The 14,592-nt window shown below is 39.3% G+C and overlaps 2 protein-coding genes across 2 annotated transcripts; both read right to left on the bottom strand.

Annotated features, from left to right (window-relative positions):
- Positions 1-556: 556 nt before the first annotated feature.
- Positions 557-1,476, bottom strand: LOC148715486 (protein RKD3-like; the record flags this gene model as incomplete). The annotated part of the gene is made up of 2 exons (XM_088714753.2): positions 557-772; positions 913-1,476. Coding segments are annotated over 2 exons (771 nt in total), but the record flags the coding sequence as incomplete, so codon positions are not given.
- A 1,793-nt stretch (positions 1,477-3,269) lies between these two features.
- Positions 3,270-11,752, bottom strand: LOC103719671 (uncharacterized). The gene is made up of 3 exons (XM_039128555.2): positions 11,570-11,752; positions 4,479-4,561; positions 3,270-3,923 (listed from the first exon to the last, which is right to left on the bottom strand). The coding sequence occupies exons 1-3, from the start codon at positions 11,646-11,648 to the stop codon at positions 3,888-3,890; spliced, it is 198 nt and encodes a 65-aa protein (XP_038984483.2). The 5' UTR covers positions 11,649-11,752; the 3' UTR covers positions 3,270-3,887.
- Positions 11,753-14,592: the final 2,840 nt, after the last annotated feature.

Below are 14,592 nucleotides of genomic sequence, written 5' to 3'. Positions count from 1 at the left end.
TCATAAAACTTGTCTTATCAAAACAACCATGTTTTACAAAACCTGAAAAATGAATTTTATAAAAACAGATCCAATCTTTACCAAAATACATTTCGACAAAATTGAATTTTATATTAATCTAATTTATAAGAAAATCTCACATACAACCAAACAGCCTCCAAAAGTCACCAATTAAACCAAATAATTAAGTACCTAATATATGGAGAATTGAGATAAAAACCTTATTCCTATATATGTGGTTGGGCGATATTCCAACTGATAAATGTAAGATGCCAAGTGCGATATTAGTCTTCGAAACTATTTGTCACCAAATCCATGCACCGGTTCCAGGAGTTGCATTCCTCCTAGCTGGCCAAATCTTTAAGATAATTCTAGATGATATTTGGCATGTCATCCAGTTCCTTAAAAGATTAATTTGTCCTCCTCTAAGAATTAGGCCGCAATGTAGTAAAATGCAAATCAAATTAGTTTCAATATATCAAAGTTTGATTTAGTAATCAAAATTTCGTGGACGCACCCACGACGGCATATATATAATAAGATATTAAATACAGATTATAATGAATTAAGCATAATACTTGTTGCGGATGTCGAAGCAGGGCTTTCGAAGTGCCTTCCTCTTCTTGAAATGAGCCTTGAAACAAGCCTGCCTTAGTTTCTTTGTTCTTTCAGTCAATTCTACCTGAGGGTTCTCTTCTATCAGCCTCCTGTGCTCCTCCAATGTCTCCAGCTCCCTCCTTATGCTCTCCCCGCTTGCACCATTTCCCAACTCCTACAAAACCGTAACACATCATCCAAAGATGAAGTCCGAGTGCCATGGAATTAGCATTCATTTTTTTTTATCAACAATTTTCGAACTATTAGCACACTTTAACAGTAACAGGATATATAAAATCAGCAAATCGCTTATACCTGAACGTTATGGATGAGAGATCTGAGGCTTTTCATCTTCCTGTGAGGCCATCTAGGGATCCCAAGCTCCCTGCATCTCTTCTTCAGGAGGGTTAACCCCACGTTCATCTCTTTCGCAGCTCGGGTTATGGGCATGTAGAAATAGTTTTTAATCTCGTCGAGGCCAATGTCGGTCACCCTCGGCCGCCCATTTGTGCTCCTCTCAGTGCTTTTCTCTTCAACATAACCTACTCTGAATACTTCAAATGGATCACTGTAATTGTTTTGACCATCGTAAACATCATTGGACCTGGTGACGATGGTCAGTGGCGTTACAATATCACTGACAGCATCTCCGTAGTGTGGTGCGAACTTCTTGTTGTCGTCCCAGGCCAACTTATCGAAAGGTGGCGGGGAATATTGTTGATATGGAACTAGAGCCGCTAAATTATCTGAAAATGGGCAAGAGCCATGCAGGTCATTATAATTTTGATCCAGGCTCTCAGGATATGGCACCAGAGCATCCTTCTCACTGCAAATCAAAAAAAAAGTATACTCAAAGACCAGCAAAAACACACAAACCTCTCTCTCTCTCTCTCTCTCTCTCTCTCTCTCTCTCTCTCTCTTTGTGTGTCACCTTAGGAGTGGGACATCTGGGAAGGGATCTCCTAAGAGAGCCCAATCAAACGAGTCCTTTTCCTCCACTATCATGAGACTGTTCATAAGGTTAAAGTCCATGCCAAGAGAGGAACGGAAGGTAGTAAGCCTTACACTGCTCTGCAAACAAAAATTAGTGTAGAATATAAGTAGAGCGAGATGAGAAGAGAAGAGTTTAGGAGTGGAGAAGAGAGGGAGAGACTAGCAGCAAGTTCGTGAGGTTGAAGATAACGAGGGCACCCACGTATGAATGCGCACAATAGCACTAGAGTGAGGAGAGGGGAGTTACGCTTGGCGCCTTTTCTCCATTGCGTCCTGGGAGAATTTATACCATAACCGAGGGTTAATGTATACGTGCATTGAATGAATTATGATGAAATTAATCCAATAGAGATGTCTTTGTTCTTCTGCGGCGTAATAAATAATATTCACATTGTCATGTAGTTACATAAAACGTTTCCATGCATTGCATATTCACTAAATTCTATTGATTAAGCCAGGATATTTCATTCCTCTCTCTCTCTCTCTCTCTCTCTCTGCTCTCAGATACTATGAATCGTGCCTATCTTTGGAAAGGACGCTTATGGGAGGGAGATTTTTATGAGCACGGATTGGCTACGCGAGTGTGACAAATTAAGGAATGAATAGCCTTTATTAATAAATCCACCTTCCAGAACTCTAATGCCGACGTTCTTCCGTTGATACTCTTCTCGGGTCCCACGTAATGTCTCCTCTTACCAGCGGTAGGGTGCAAATATGGGTGAATTTATGAGGGGACGTGATCAAGCGTGGTGTTGGGGAGGGATGGGAGGAGGAAAGTAGGGGTTACGAGGTCTTGGGCTTCAGAGGCCAGTTAATGGATTAATTAATTATTATTAATTGGTATTAGGTCACTCATCGGGTTTGGTGATGGGTAATTAATTCTCCTGGTAGATGATTTATTGTGGTCATGCATGTAGAAATCCCAAACCTGGTAATGGCCACTCATTGAGGCCGGTTTGGTACCCTAAGGTTTTCTGTTCCGTTTTTCAAAATTCAATAAATCAAAGGAACTAGACTGTACATCATGTATCATGAGACCATTTTAGTCTTTACAAAATTTTTTTATTTAAAATTATTTATGAAGTCTATAGATCTTATTTATGGTAACAACGATTTAATGCTTCAAAAAAAAAAAAAATAAGGGTAAAAATAAGTTTTGTGCAAGTGCTACGATCTCCAATACAGATCTTCACGTGGTATTTCATTAATTTGTAAAAAAAAACAGAAAATAATAAAGACACTGAATAGACCCATACTTTTCTTTTTTTTAATTAAAAATAAATTAATAATAATTAAATTATATGATATTAACATGATTCACCTGCAGCAAATAGCTGCATGAACAGGGACTTGCCCAAAGGATAACACTGCCTCCATGTCTTAGATTCGATTCTTGGATGGTGCATTGTTTAAAAAAAACATTAGACTTGGATAATTGTAGTATTGGCAAGCTTTCCTTCTCTATTTCTGAAAACAAATACATTAAAAAGTTGCGCTCCACCAATTTAAGAGACCGTTCCCGGATCAACAGAGTTGTTTCTGAAATATTCCTCTACAAATTGGCAAATATTGAGAGATGATTCTGAAGTACGTCTCTCAAATATTGCTGCCAACCCATCATCAAAGGGCGCAATCTGGAATCTATCAAAATCAAAGTATTACTAGAGCCATCTTATCACTTCAAATTGAGAACCCTTGGAAGAAGAAGGGCGTTAACATCCACAGTTGCACCTGAAAACCTCATGAATCAAGAGGTCTGGGGGGAAAGAAGTTAACATCATCTTTATCGTAGGCAAGCAAATTCCACCATTAACAAATAAAAAGGACAGTAAAGTTTTCCACTTGACCTTGTTATAATACCGATCAACTTCAAAATACATATAGGAAGAATCTCATTGCGCTTCTTGAAGGGTGCACTGGAACATAAAGCAGCTCCACCAGAATCCTGAAGATCAATCTGTATTAAATGTTAAAATTTTACTTGGCAGCAGAGTTAACCTGCATTCAATCTTCAATGGCTGTATAAATAGTACTGAAACAAAATTTTCTCGATGTTCTGTCAAATTCTTCTTTTATTTAAACAGGTCCTTTCCAGCTCGACACCTGGAATTTCGTTGCAATGCAGACCAATAACCCATTAACAAAAACAGATAGATTCCGCACCTAATTCCCAATGTTATGAAAATATCAGAAAAACAGAAGCACATCACAGCAGTCATCAAAATGTCACATAGATTAAACAAAAAATAAAAAGACAGAAAAATGGGGCCACATTTGTACACCATAATAAATCCAGATCACTTCCCTTTTTTGCCGGTCACACCTGCAACCACCTGCAATCAAAGGCAATACAGAATAACATCATCATATAGTAACACTTAGCTCAAAAAAAGATCCTACTAACACTTTCACCAGCTCTTCCGCAGCAAAAATTACCAGAGCATCAGTGACCTCTGAAGGTCAAATCACATTCTAAAACCCTTTCATATAAAGATAGACGAAGTAACATCACCTAATTTTATAATTTACACAAATTTCTCAATCTAAATGCTCATCAAAAAATTGCATTTGAAGCTAACCCACATTAAGTTCTGCACCATTTCTTGCTAAAGTTGCATGCTTTACTGGACATTGGTATTTGAACTATCACCACATAATCTGATACATCCTTTTCATTCTTTTAATTAGTACGAACACATTCTGTTACATAAGAAATTCATAACTTCATTTTCAAAGTTAGCGTGAATCACATTTGCAATCAAAAGCAGTGGATAATTGGAGATGAACAAGAGCTGAAATGAAAATGGGCCTTCTTTAGTTGGAGATGTGTCTCAACTCAAATCAACCAGGATAAAATGAAGAATGATAAAGGTGCAACATATACATACGTCACTTAAAGCAGGTTGTGGAACTTGCTTGGCCGTCTCGAAGGAATCCAATGTAGGCCTGACCACAGCTGGAAGGCAGAGACCTGATATTGCACAAGAAACCAACATACTTGAAATTCACTAGAGAGGAATCCTACTTTATTCATACTAATTGATAACAAAATAAAGTGATTCAGAAATTTTGAATGAATAGAATGAGGTATACAGCATAAAATTAGGTAAAAATTGCCTCTAATCTATGATAAGGAATGCTAACTTTTGTTCCACAATTAAACATCAAAGGTAAAGGATAGGCAACTTGATTAGGTAACAAAACACTGTTCCAAGGATACCAAATGGTCCACGTCTAATGCGATACAGTACTCTGTACATGGTTTCTGATCCAATGGTAATTCATGTTAATGCAAATCCTGAATAAATAATTGATAATCACCATAAAAGTCAACATCATACCTGATGTTGGAGAAGCACATGAAAAGATATATATGTGATAAATTCATTCAAAAATAGATTCAGAGAAAGTAAAGATTTTGGAAGAGAGCACAGCTTGATTTTACTAAGACAAAATATTGCAAGCACAAACAGCGGTGGAGAAAAGAAGAGTTTCTAGGTTACATACTCAGCAATCTTCATCAAAAACAAAATTAGGGCAGCAAACTTTATCACTTAGATCATATGACAGAACCAGTAAATGATTAGAAGATCTATAGATGTTTTTAGCATGAAGAGTAATTATATGCTAACAGCAAGTATGAGACAAGAGACTAGTTTAAACTATTCAAGCAAGAGCAGATACCTTTTTCTTTTGCAAAAAGATATCTAAATCCGCTATGAAACCTTGATTTCATATATCTGATATGCAAAAAAGGGTACAGAATCAGATCCAGGGAGGTTCTAGTCCATTATTTTGACACATCTGGTTTATACATACCACGATCTGGTGATAAATTCTATATAACTTTAGTCATTTGCACACCCTCAATGCACTTTACTCCATTCTGAATGATCCATTTGCTCATGCTGAACCTAATCATCTAGAAAATGCCCACGGTATTGTTATACAAAGTTCCCTTTCATCAAGATAATCTAACTGGTCAGGACCTTCTTATATCGCTAAACAGAGGGAAAAGATCTGTTTCTCTTGAAAATGATCTTTAAACACAAGCTCAACGCCAGAAATGAGAACCAACAAACAGTTACAGAGTGATAAATGGTCGGTCCATCCTCCTCGAACATGATAATTTTTGGCATCATTGATACAGATTTTGCTACAGGCAACATCCTCAATGGGGCGTACAATTAAGAATGATGATGTTGAGCTAAATACTTTAAGGTTCAAGGGCCTCGACTCTTTACTAATCGAGTTACAGAAAGGATCCGCTCCAAGCCTGCTTTTGTTACATTATCATGAATTCATGTTGATCCTGACAATTGTTCAGCTTATTCTGTCTCACATCGGACCTCCGAAGATTTCCACAATGCCAACTTCTTGAGAATCTTATTTGTCGCAAAATTAAATAGTTTAACACAGCAATACGTAGTTGGAGCCTAAAGGCAGCATAGCCTGTTCCAAGAACTGGGAAGCCATTACCAACAAGATAGCACATATTTCAATTAAAGAACACATCTTTGCAACTCTATTCATCATATAATTCAATTTTCCGCCGTTCAGCAGGAAATCAATCTCCAAACGCCACAACATATTGTTAATTACCTGTGCTAATCAGCGTATGATTAAGTTCTAAAATAGACTTAGCCTCCACAAAGCAGAAACCTTCTCGAGGTTTGAAAGGTTTGAAAGCGCCAAAACGCCACCTTGGAAAGGCAATAATCCCCAAATTCAATATGTTCGTAAATTTTCGAACTTTTCTTTTCTCTTTCATACGTCCATTTTAGCACTACCAGAATGCAATCTAGATGGAATAGCTCGAACCGTCAGAATTTGCATGAGGACTAGAGAGATCTAATTAAAGCTATATTGGACGATATCTTTGATTGGGCGGACGCGTGACACATGGATCTATTTTTGGTGATTTACCTTTTTGGTGTCTAGTGATTTTGGTGATTGTAGTCAATAGAATTGTTTTTCCTTTTACTTTGGCAACATAATAGGAACTGTTTCCTTGATTTATGGGAGCCGTTCCTTCTCCCTCTTCTCCTACTTTTGCCTATAAGAGAGAGAAGAGCTATAGCCTTGATAAGAATAAAAAAATAAATGGTGTGAGGGATTTCTACTGTGGACGTAGGCTTACTACAGCTGAACCACATTACTAGAGCATTGATATCACACCCATCTAGTATCATGGCAGATTCCAACAGCAACACCAACTCGGTTTCTAGCGGTGTCACCGCGAGTTCTGATTCGGCTTATGTTCTCTATCCTTCTGACAATCCTGGTATTTTTCTCGTCACTCAGAGTCTCACCGGAGACAACTATGCTACCTGGTGCCAGGCCATGCGCATGGCCCTCATGGCCAAAAACAAATTTGGTTTCGTCGATGGAACCATCAGGAAGCCTGATTCATCCAATGCTAAAGCCTCACAGTGGGAGCAATGCAACCGAATGGTATACTCCTGGATCCTAAATTCGGTGCATCATGACATCGCCAATAGCATGATGTATGTGAGAAAGCCAGCGAGGTATGGAGTGAACTCAAGAACCGTTTCTCCCAACAAAACGCTCCTCGTATATTCCAACTCTCTCGGGCTATCGCTACTCATCAACAAGGTACTTCTCCCATTGCTACTTATTTTACTGGCCTAAAGGCATTATGGGATGAACTATCTTCCTATAGCACTATTCCATCTTGCACCTGCGGTTCCTCGAAGGAACTCAGCTATTCAACAACGAGAAATGGTGATGCAATTTCTTATGGGCTTAAATGAAAGCTACAATGCCATATGTAGTCAGATCCTCTTGATAGATCCTCTTCCCACTGTTAGCCGTGCATATTCCCTGTTACTTCAGGAGGAATGGTTGCATTTGGTTACTTCTTCTACTGATGCTGCTGCACTTTCTGTTAGTCGTCCTCCTATTTCACAAAAACGTACCTTGTATTGTGATCATTGCAAGAGGACCAATCATACGATTGATCGATGTTTTCTTCTCCATGGATTTTCCAATAAAAATAATGGGCATCGACAGCAAGGGAGGAACAAATTGTCTCCTTCCAATCAGCGCAGCCAGCAAGCTTCTGCTTTTTTGGACACAACCACTAAAGGCCACGCTCATGGGGAGCCCTTCACTCCAGATCAGTATCAACAGTTAATGGCCCTTCTCACTACCATGGCTCCTACTACTTCATCTAACCCAGCAGCCAATGTTTCTGGTAATATCTCTTGTCTCTCTGCTTCAAATTCTTCATATTGGATTATTGATACAGGGGCTACACACCACATGGCTTACTCCAAGTCCTCCTTTGTCACGCTAACACCACAATCTACTATTGCTCCTGTCACTTTACCAAATGGTCAGACTGCAAATATCTCTTTTACAGGAACTATTATTTTGCCTAATGGGCTTCGCCTAGATGATGTTCTTTATATCCCTTCCTTTAATCTAAATTTACTTTCTATTTCTCATCTCACACATACTTTTTCTTGCCTTGCAATTTTTCATCCTGATCATTGTCATATTCAGAACCTTCAATCGAAGAGAACGATTGGAGTGGGTAGACTACATGGAGGACTTTATATCCTGGATTTGCACATCTTGCTTCTCCCACACCGCCCAGCACCTTCGACCGTTGGCATTGGCGTCTCGGACACCCTTCTTTTCAGTGTCTACGGCTTTTGTCTAAATCTATTCCTGATATTTCTTTTTCTAAGAATTGTATTTGCGATATTTATCCTTTAGCCAAACAAACTAGATTACCTTTTCCTTCTAGTTATATTTCTACTACTCATGTTTTTAGTTTACTTTATTGTGATATTTGGGGTGGTTATCAAACCGCTTCCCTCTCAGGTGCACATTATTTTTTAACCATTGTTGATGATTTTTCTCGTGCTACATGGGTATTTTTAATGTGTCATAAATCTAAAACTCAATATCTTCTCCGCCACTTTCTTTTCTTTGTCAAAACACAATTTCATACTTGTGTTCAAACCCTTCGCACTGATAATGGCCAAAAATTTCTCGCCAATGACTTTCAACAATTTTTTAAGAAATATGGGCTTGTCCACCAACGCACTTGTGTTCACACTAGCCAACAAAATGGTGTTGTAGAATGCAAGCATCGCCACATACTTGAGGTGGCACGGGCACTTCGTTTTCAAGCCCATCTACCTCTTTCTTTCTGGGGCAATTGCATCCTTACTGCCACATATCTGATAAACAAAATCCCTACTCCTCTATTATCTGGGAAAAGCCCCTATGAGATTCTTTTTGGCTCGCCCCCCTCCTACAGTCATTTGCGTGTCTTCGACTGTCTTTGTTATGGTCGAAATTTCCAAATCTCTTATAAGTTTGATACTCGATCCCGGCCTGGCATCTTTATTGGTTATCCTCTCGGGCAAAAGGGATACCGTATTTATGACTTAGAGTCAAAAAACATATATGTCAGTCGTGATGTTTTTCACGAACACATTTTTCCTTTTCAGACTCTTGCACCTGAGCATTCCTCTGTCATGCCACGTCCCATTCCTGATGTTTCTGATTTGCCAGTGCCTTCAACACCCACTATTACTGATTCTATTTCAGACCCTATTACAACTCAAGACAATTCTTTTCCTCTGGCTGAACCCACATCCACCCCATCCCAGGATGAAACCACAGCACCTCCCTCTCTCCTAACTCGCCAGTCTACTCGCCTATCCAAAACCCCTGTTTACCTCCAGGATTTCGAATACTCCATTGCTAGGAAACCCAACTCCTCCTCTTCCTCTACTGCTCACCCACTTTCTCATTGTCTCTCTTATTCTCGACTCTTACCTCCTCACCGAGCATTTGTGGCTGCTCTCACATCCTCTATCACACCTACTACCTTCACTCAGGCCAACAAACACTCACATTGGCGGGCTGCCATGGATATTGAACTTAAAGCATTGGCTGACAATAACACTTGGCGTTTAACCATCCTTCCTCCTGGCAAGCATGCCATCGGATGCAAATGGGTTTACAAGACCAAATATAAGCCAGATGGTTCTGTCGAACGCTATAAAGCGTGAGTTGTTGCTAAAGGTCAAACTTAATTGGAGGGTCTGGACTATCATGAAACGTTCGCACCTATTGCCAAACTCACCACTGTTCGCTGTCTTTTAGCTCTTGCTTCCATTAAGCACTGGCCGCTATACCAATTGGATGTGCACAATGCCTTCCTTCATGGCGATTTAGAGGAAGAGGTCTACATGCAACTACCGCGTGGTCTCTCCACCATTCATCCCACTTTGGTTTGCAAGTTAAACAAATCACTCTATAGCTTAAAGCAGGCTTCTCGGAATTGGTTTTTCAAACTCTCGGCTGCATTATCTGCTTTTGGTTTTCTTCATTCCAAAGCTGACTATTCTCTTTTCAGCAAATTTTCTAAGAATGGTTGTGTCCATGTTTTGGTTTATGTGGACAATATTGTTGTCACCGGTGACGATGCGCAAGCCATTACTCTTCTGAAGCAATTTTTCAAGACTCGCTTTCACATGAAAGACTTGGGCACTCTAAAATATTTTCTCGGCATTGAAGTTGCCCGCTCCGCCAAAGGCATATTTCTCAACCAGTGAAAATATATACTTGACCTATTAGATGATGTCGGCATGCTTGGCACTCATCCCATCGACTTTTCCATGGAGCAGAACTTGAAGCTTTCCGACACTGATGGCACGCCTATGTCAGATCCATCTCTTTATCGTCGTCTTGTTGGCCGACTCATCTACCTGACAATTACTCGACCTGACATTACTTATTCAGTTCACATACTCAGTCAGTTTATGCATCGTCCGCTTCAGCCACACTACAGTGCTGCTCTCCAGCTTCTTCGATATCTCAAAGGATTTCCTAGCAAGGGTATTTTATTTCCATCTACTCGCTCTCTTCATATCACTGGCTATTGTGACTCTGATTGGGCTAGTTGTCCAATGACTAGGCAATCTACTAGTGGCTATATATATTACCATGTTTGGTTCCTCACCATTTTCATGGAAAACAAAAAAACAAACAACAGTTGCCAGATCCTCCTGTGAAGCTGAATACCGCTCTATGGCTCTTCTTTGCTGTAAGCTCACTTGGCTTAAGTCCCTCCTCACAGATCTTCGGATTCCTCATCATGAGCCTATCACTATTCATTGTGATAATCAATCTGCATTGCATATCGCTTCCAACCCAGTTTTCCACGAAAGAACGAAACACATCGAATTGGACTGTCATTTTGTCCGTGAAAAGCTCTACGCTGGTCTCATCAAACCATCATATTTGCCTACTAAAAGTCAACTAGCGGATGTATTTATTAAAGCGCTTGGCCACGACAGATTCTTAAATATCATCTGCAAGTTGGGCATGTCTGACATATTTTCCTCTGTCCAACAACCTGCTCCAACTTGAGGGGGGGTATTGGACGATATCCCTGATTGGGCGGACGCGTGACGCATGGATCTATTTTTGGTGATTTAGCTATTTGGTGTCTAGTGATTTTGGTGATTGTAATCAATGGAATTATTTTTCCTTTTACTTTGGCAAAAGAATAGAAACTGTTTCCTTGATTTATGGGAGCCGTTCCTTCTCCCTCTTCTCCTACTTTTGCCTATAAGAGAGAGGAGAGCTATAGCCCTGATAAGAATAAAAAAATAAATGGTGTGAGGGATTTCTGCTGTGGACGTAGGCTTACTACAGTCGAACCACATTATATCTTAGTCTCTACTCTTTCTCTCTTCCTCCTCTTTTCCATTACAATCTTCTTTAGATTTTAACAAGCTAGATCAAATGTACGTGCATACATAGTGTACTGGAACTAACAATCACTAATAATTCAAATAAATCAGATTAAGTGACGGTATCCTTTTGGTTTATTCTAGGGTGGTTATTTAAATACTATGAAGGATAGATCGAAGAGAACAGAACGATGTTAGGGTTTTGGAGGAATAAATTGAACAAAGAAGAATAGTACCAACTCCCGCGATGAGGCAGGAGGCCGAGACAACGTGTTCTTGGACCACGAATATCTTGAGCTTCTCCATCACCGCCATCGCTCTTTCTCACTCACTCGATCGCTCCGCGATCGCCTTCGGCCCTTGCTTCTTCTCCGTCTCGCTCCCTTTTAAGAGCTCGCAGTGCGATTGTTCCGCTCAACGTGGCAGATAAAATGAGTCCAGAGTCCGGATCAAGAAGGCCCATTTAGGCCTGGTGATTCCACGGAGTCCAAACGCTTACCAATGGACCGGGTTGGGCCTACTGTGATGGGCCTATTTAAGCTACCATTTTCTTAGAAGTACACATTATTTTATAGTTATTGTGTTTAAGAAATAGAAAATCCCAGAGACAAGAATTGTGCTGAAAGCAAGCATGGGTCTCCAGATCTAGTCCTGATCATTTCGAATCTGACGACACTTGAACTGGTGAAGATGAACTCAAGTTGCACAGAACTTGGGCTTTGGCATTAAGAAATGGGATCAGACTCGGGCTGTCTTCGACTTGGCACAGATCCACCTGTATTGTAAATATTCAAAACTAAATTCTGGAAAATACACCGTTCTACTCAGAATCTAAAATCTTTGGTTGCTAAGCAAGCGAGCGCAAGCAGCAGCGAAGCAAAACCCAATTCACACAATCCCTTAAACATGCACATAAAAAAGTCTCTATTAAGGGGCTCAATCTGCAGTTCATGTTTGCTTTGGAGAAGAAAAAGGTATTTAGGTATTTACCACTTGTAGTCATGTCTAAAGGAAAAAGTATTATTCAGGTGTTACACTTAATGGAAATGGTTCTCAAGAATGATGGATGGTGAAAGAGAATTTGTGGGCCCAGCGACTATGATTGAGTGGATCTAGGGGCATGCTAGGGCTGGAGACGAGTACTCATTGTTGCAGGACATCTGCAACCTATTGAGAGAATATGTGGCTACTCAGATCATCCATGTATATCGTGAGATAAATTGGGTTGTTGATTGGGTTGCATCGTTTGTCAATGGCTATGAAACTTTACCATTCTCCCTCCATCATCACCTGCTCCTCCTTTCCGACTTTTTTTAAAGAATCCATACTAGAATTGTATAATGTATCCGGTTTACCAAAAAAAAAAAAAATGGGGGAGGGATCTCGAGTCTACCTTGATGCTTATAAGAATAGGCAGATGACTTTTTTTTTCCTGTAGTTTTACGATTCAAATGGAGTACAAATTTCTGCCAAACTTTGCAATAAAAAATCCAGCAAGTGCCCACATGTGTTACACGTATGCATGCGCAGCTTGCTTAAGATGTTCCTGATTCCTATGTTGAAGTAAGAGCACATGTTGAAGAGGTGAGCAAGGCAAGGAACAAGACATTTGTTAAGGAAGAATTTTAGTTGCAGACTTAAAGGATAAGGTGCTTCATTTAATATGAATCGCTTGTTTCCTAGTTCTGTATTGTGTTTCCAGCTCGTTAGTGTAAACCATAACTTGAGAACCTTTGAATAGCATGGATGGATTATGATACCACAAGGAAAGTGCAATCATTGCGGATGCAGTTACAAACTACAATCGCATGGATAGTTGGGTGCAAGTACAGTATAAGATGTGCTTCCAATCGATATACTAGATATCTTGTGGATATCATATCTGTTCATCCAAGCTCATCCTTAATATCTCAAAATCACTTCACAACTTTTTCCTATAGAAGCAATCATTTTTATGATGGGTCCAGCATAAACCTTGATTTTAGGAAGAAAGTATTGAAAATTGTTAGGTCAAAGTTTTCTCGTGTTACAGTAGACTAGTTCTTAGCACATGCAATACATGCGAAAGCACTGCAACTCATATGAGATACATGCTTGTTCATGTGCTTGAAACTTGCAAGTTTAGAATCCATGCTATGCTTTCCTCCTTTCTTGTTTGGAGATATGAGTCGCATGATTTTATTATTATTAAAACTATGCTTAGACATGAAAAAGATAAAGGATTCTAGTTAATAATTTTTTTTTTTTTCTGGTGAAAAGTAAATGAAGCATTGAGGAGCTTGCACTGCATCAATAAATATATAGCACATGAAATCTACAATTTACGTTACAAAATCTATGTCTCAATGACATCAAGGGAGTCTCCCTCAAGAAGTATTTTTGCAAGTATACCAAAATGGAGTCGAAATAGAATCAATTTTAATCCAAAAAGTTTTTATTAAAATAATAGAGAGGTTTGATATTTCTTTCGTTTTGCCTTTACGGGGATATCACATCTCGGATGGCTTTTGCTTGAAGGTTGAATTTAGTACATGATGGGCATTAAGTTTATTTTTGGATTGAAATACCTCTAAAATCATTTTAAATATACAAAAAAAATATTTATGATATAAAGTATAAATTTTTCTAAAGAAACACTACACCAAAAAAGAAAATTTCCGACTCTTATTTGCCGACGCTTATTCCAAGCATCGGTAAAAAAATTTCCCCGTCAAAAAGCGTCGGCTAATGACGACGCTTAAAAGCGTCGTCAAAGTTCATATGTAATTGACGACGCTTTTAACGACGCTTTTTAGCGTTGTTAAATAATGACACTTTTAAGCGTCGTTAAAAGCGTCGTCGGAAGCCAAAAAACCACCTCATTTTAGTCCCACATCGGTGGATCTGAAAAAGAAATAACTGTTTATATAGCCAAACCCAACCACTCTGCATGGATGGAATGAAGGTACCGATCGGGAAGGTTGTTTGTATTTCTCTTTGTGTTCCATCAGCACAAAGCATCAATGGTAATTTTCTTATGGTAATTAGCGACGCTTTAAAGCGTCGGTAAAGAGCAATGCTTTAAAGCGTCGGTAAAGAGCGACGCTTTAAAGCGTCGCTAAATTGTAATTAGCGACGCTTTTGAAAGCGTCGGAAAATATTTTTTCCACTGTAGCATAGGCGACGCTTTACCGACGCTTTGTAAAGCGTCGGGATGGTTTCTACCAACGCTTAAAAGCGTCGCTAATAGCCAAAAAAACGTCGCTAATTTCCAAATTTT

The sequence above is a fragment of the Phoenix dactylifera genome, chromosome 1 (assembly GCF_051530095.1).
Source record: "Phoenix dactylifera cultivar Ajwa chromosome 1, Ajwa_hap1_PhDact_Kaust_v1.1, whole genome shotgun sequence".
NCBI lineage: Eukaryota > Viridiplantae > Streptophyta > Magnoliopsida > Arecales > Arecaceae > Phoenix > Phoenix dactylifera.
The sequence above is the reverse complement of the archived record's forward strand: the minus strand, read 5'-3'. Positions and strand labels throughout refer to the sequence as shown.